This window comes from Myotis davidii, unplaced genomic scaffold (genome assembly GCF_000327345.1).
Source record: "Myotis davidii unplaced genomic scaffold, ASM32734v1 scaffold545, whole genome shotgun sequence".
Taxonomy (NCBI): domain Eukaryota; kingdom Metazoa; phylum Chordata; class Mammalia; order Chiroptera; family Vespertilionidae; genus Myotis; species Myotis davidii.
Window position 1 is genome coordinate 206568 of NW_006296634.1, and position 2158 is coordinate 208725.

General features: G+C 56.7%; 1 protein-coding gene across 1 annotated transcript in view; it reads left to right on the top strand.

Moving 5' to 3' along the window:
- Window positions 1-1065: 1065 nt before the first annotated feature.
- The window catches only part of CD14 (CD14 molecule), a 1729-nt gene continuing 636 nt past the window's right edge, over window positions 1066-2158 (top strand). Inside the window, exons 1-2 of the mRNA XM_006772418.2 lie at window positions 1066-1350; window positions 1439-2157. Coding sequence (XP_006772481.2) covers window positions 1174-1350; window positions 1439-2157 — 896 coding nt within the window. The 5' untranslated portion in view covers window positions 1066-1173. The remainder of the gene's footprint in view (window positions 1351-1438; window position 2158) is intronic.

Sequence of the window (2158 nt, forward strand, 5' to 3'; positions counted from 1 at the left end):
GGGTGGGTGGGGGTTGATCGGGGGGGGGGTGGGTGGGGGGGAGGGGCTGCAGGCGGTTGGCCAGTGGGCCCCGCCTGGTCAAACTCCCTGTTGAACTCCCGACAGAGGGGACAATTTGCGTATTAGTTTTTTATTATATAGGATTATTTTTATTGATTTAAGAGGGAGAGGAAGAAAGAGAGAGAGAGAGAGAGAGAAAGAGAGAGAGAGAGAGAGAGAGGGAGGTGGGGAGTGACCAGAAAGAAACAACCAGTTGTCTCCCTCACCAGGGCAACCTGGGTATGTGCCTTGACTGGGAATCAAACATTTGTTGATTCTTGTATTGCCCTGTCTCCAGGAACCTTGGCTTATCCAGATGATGTTTTAATCGAACTACTCAGCCAGAGCTTGAAACCTAGAACTGTATTATTTATTACTAGAGGCCCAGTGCACGAATTTATGCATGGGTGGGGTCCAGTCACCCCCATCAGGGTGGGTGGGGGCTGATCAGGGGTGGGGTTGGTCAGGGGGAGGGGCTGCAGGCGGTTGGCCAGTGGGCCCCGCCCGGAAGGAGAGTTGTTCTTCAGATAAATTTCTTTCACTTGAATTTATTTCCAGCCCTTCGAGTCAATAGTTGAAGTTTGCAATCTCTTCCACAAAATACCCAGTTAAATATCCAACGATAATCAGGGGATTGAACTTGGACGACGGGAGCTTAATAGTAACCACCAAGACTAGGGAAAAGTCAAGAAAACTACCCAGATTGAGTCGTGGAACATAGGCAGGGGAGGCAAGAGTCCTGGTGGGCTGGGCCAGCCAGGCTCAGTGGTTGAGCATCCACCTATAAACCAGGACGTCAGGGCTGGATTCCCCCTCAGTGCACACCCCCGGGTTTCAGTCTTGATCCACAGACATGCAGAAGGCAGTTGATCAATGATCCTCTCTCATCATTGATGTTTCAATCTTTCTCTTCCTCTCTGAAATAAAAAAATATAATATAATATTTTTAAAGGGTCCTGGTGGGCAGCACCGGGCATCTTCCTTTCTCCAAACCCACCAGACAAGCCTGGGGCTCCTGAGTCATCAAGACTGCCTGGGGCAGAGCACACTAGAAGTCCTGCGGGGATCCTTCCTGTTAGGCCCCTCCTCCTAGCAACATCCTTCGTTGCAAAATTTCCGAGAAGGTTATAAAGAATGGACTGGCGAAGGGAGGTGGGGAGTGACCAGGGTTCACAGAGGAGGGAACACAGTGACGTTCCCGGGGTTACAAAAGGGTGCCAAAGGGTGTGGGGAGCCTGGAAGCCAGCGAGTGCTGCCACACAGGAAAGAAGCCAGAGCCCTTCCCAGAGCCCTGAGGACCTATCGACCATGGTGAGTGTGCGGTCTTGGGGCCGAACAGGGGCTACTCGAGGAATCTCAGGGACCGCTGGGGCCGCCCTGACCTCCGCTCTCTTCCCAGGTGCGGGCACCCTGTCGGCTGCTGCTGCTGCTGCTGCTGCCGCCACTGCTTCACGTCTGGGCGACCACGCCAGAGCCCTGCGCGGTGGACGACGACGATGTCCGCTGCGTCTGCAACTTCACGGATCCGGAGCCCGACTGGTCCAGCGCCTTCCAGTGTGTGGGTGCCATGGAGGTGGAGATCCGTGGCGGTGGCCGCAGCCTGAAAGAGTTTGTAAATTTCGCCGGCATCAACCCGAAGCAGTATGCTGACGTGATCAGGGCTCTGCGCGTGCGGCGACTCACGGTGGGCGATGCACAGGTTCCTGCTCTGCTTCTGTTCTCCCTCCTGCGTGGGCTGGGGTCCTCCCGCCTCAACCAACTAACCCTCGAGGACTTGGAAGTAATCGGCCCGACGCCGCCACCGCCTCTGGAAGTCACTGGACCTGCGCTTTCCAGCCTCACTATCCGTAACGTGTCGTGGGCAACAGGGGGCGCCTGGCTGGCGGAACTGCAGCTGTGGCTCAAGCCCGGCCTCAAAGTGCTGAACGTTGCGCAAGCACCCTCGCTCGCCTTTTCCTGCGCAGACCTCGGCACCTTCCCCTCCCTCACCGCCCTAGACCTGTCTGACAATCCTGGCCTGGACGAGCGCGGGCTGACGGCGGCCCTCTGTCCGAACAAGTTCCCGGCCCTGCAGGAGCTAGCGCTCCGCAACACTGGGGTGCAGACTCTCGGCGGCGTG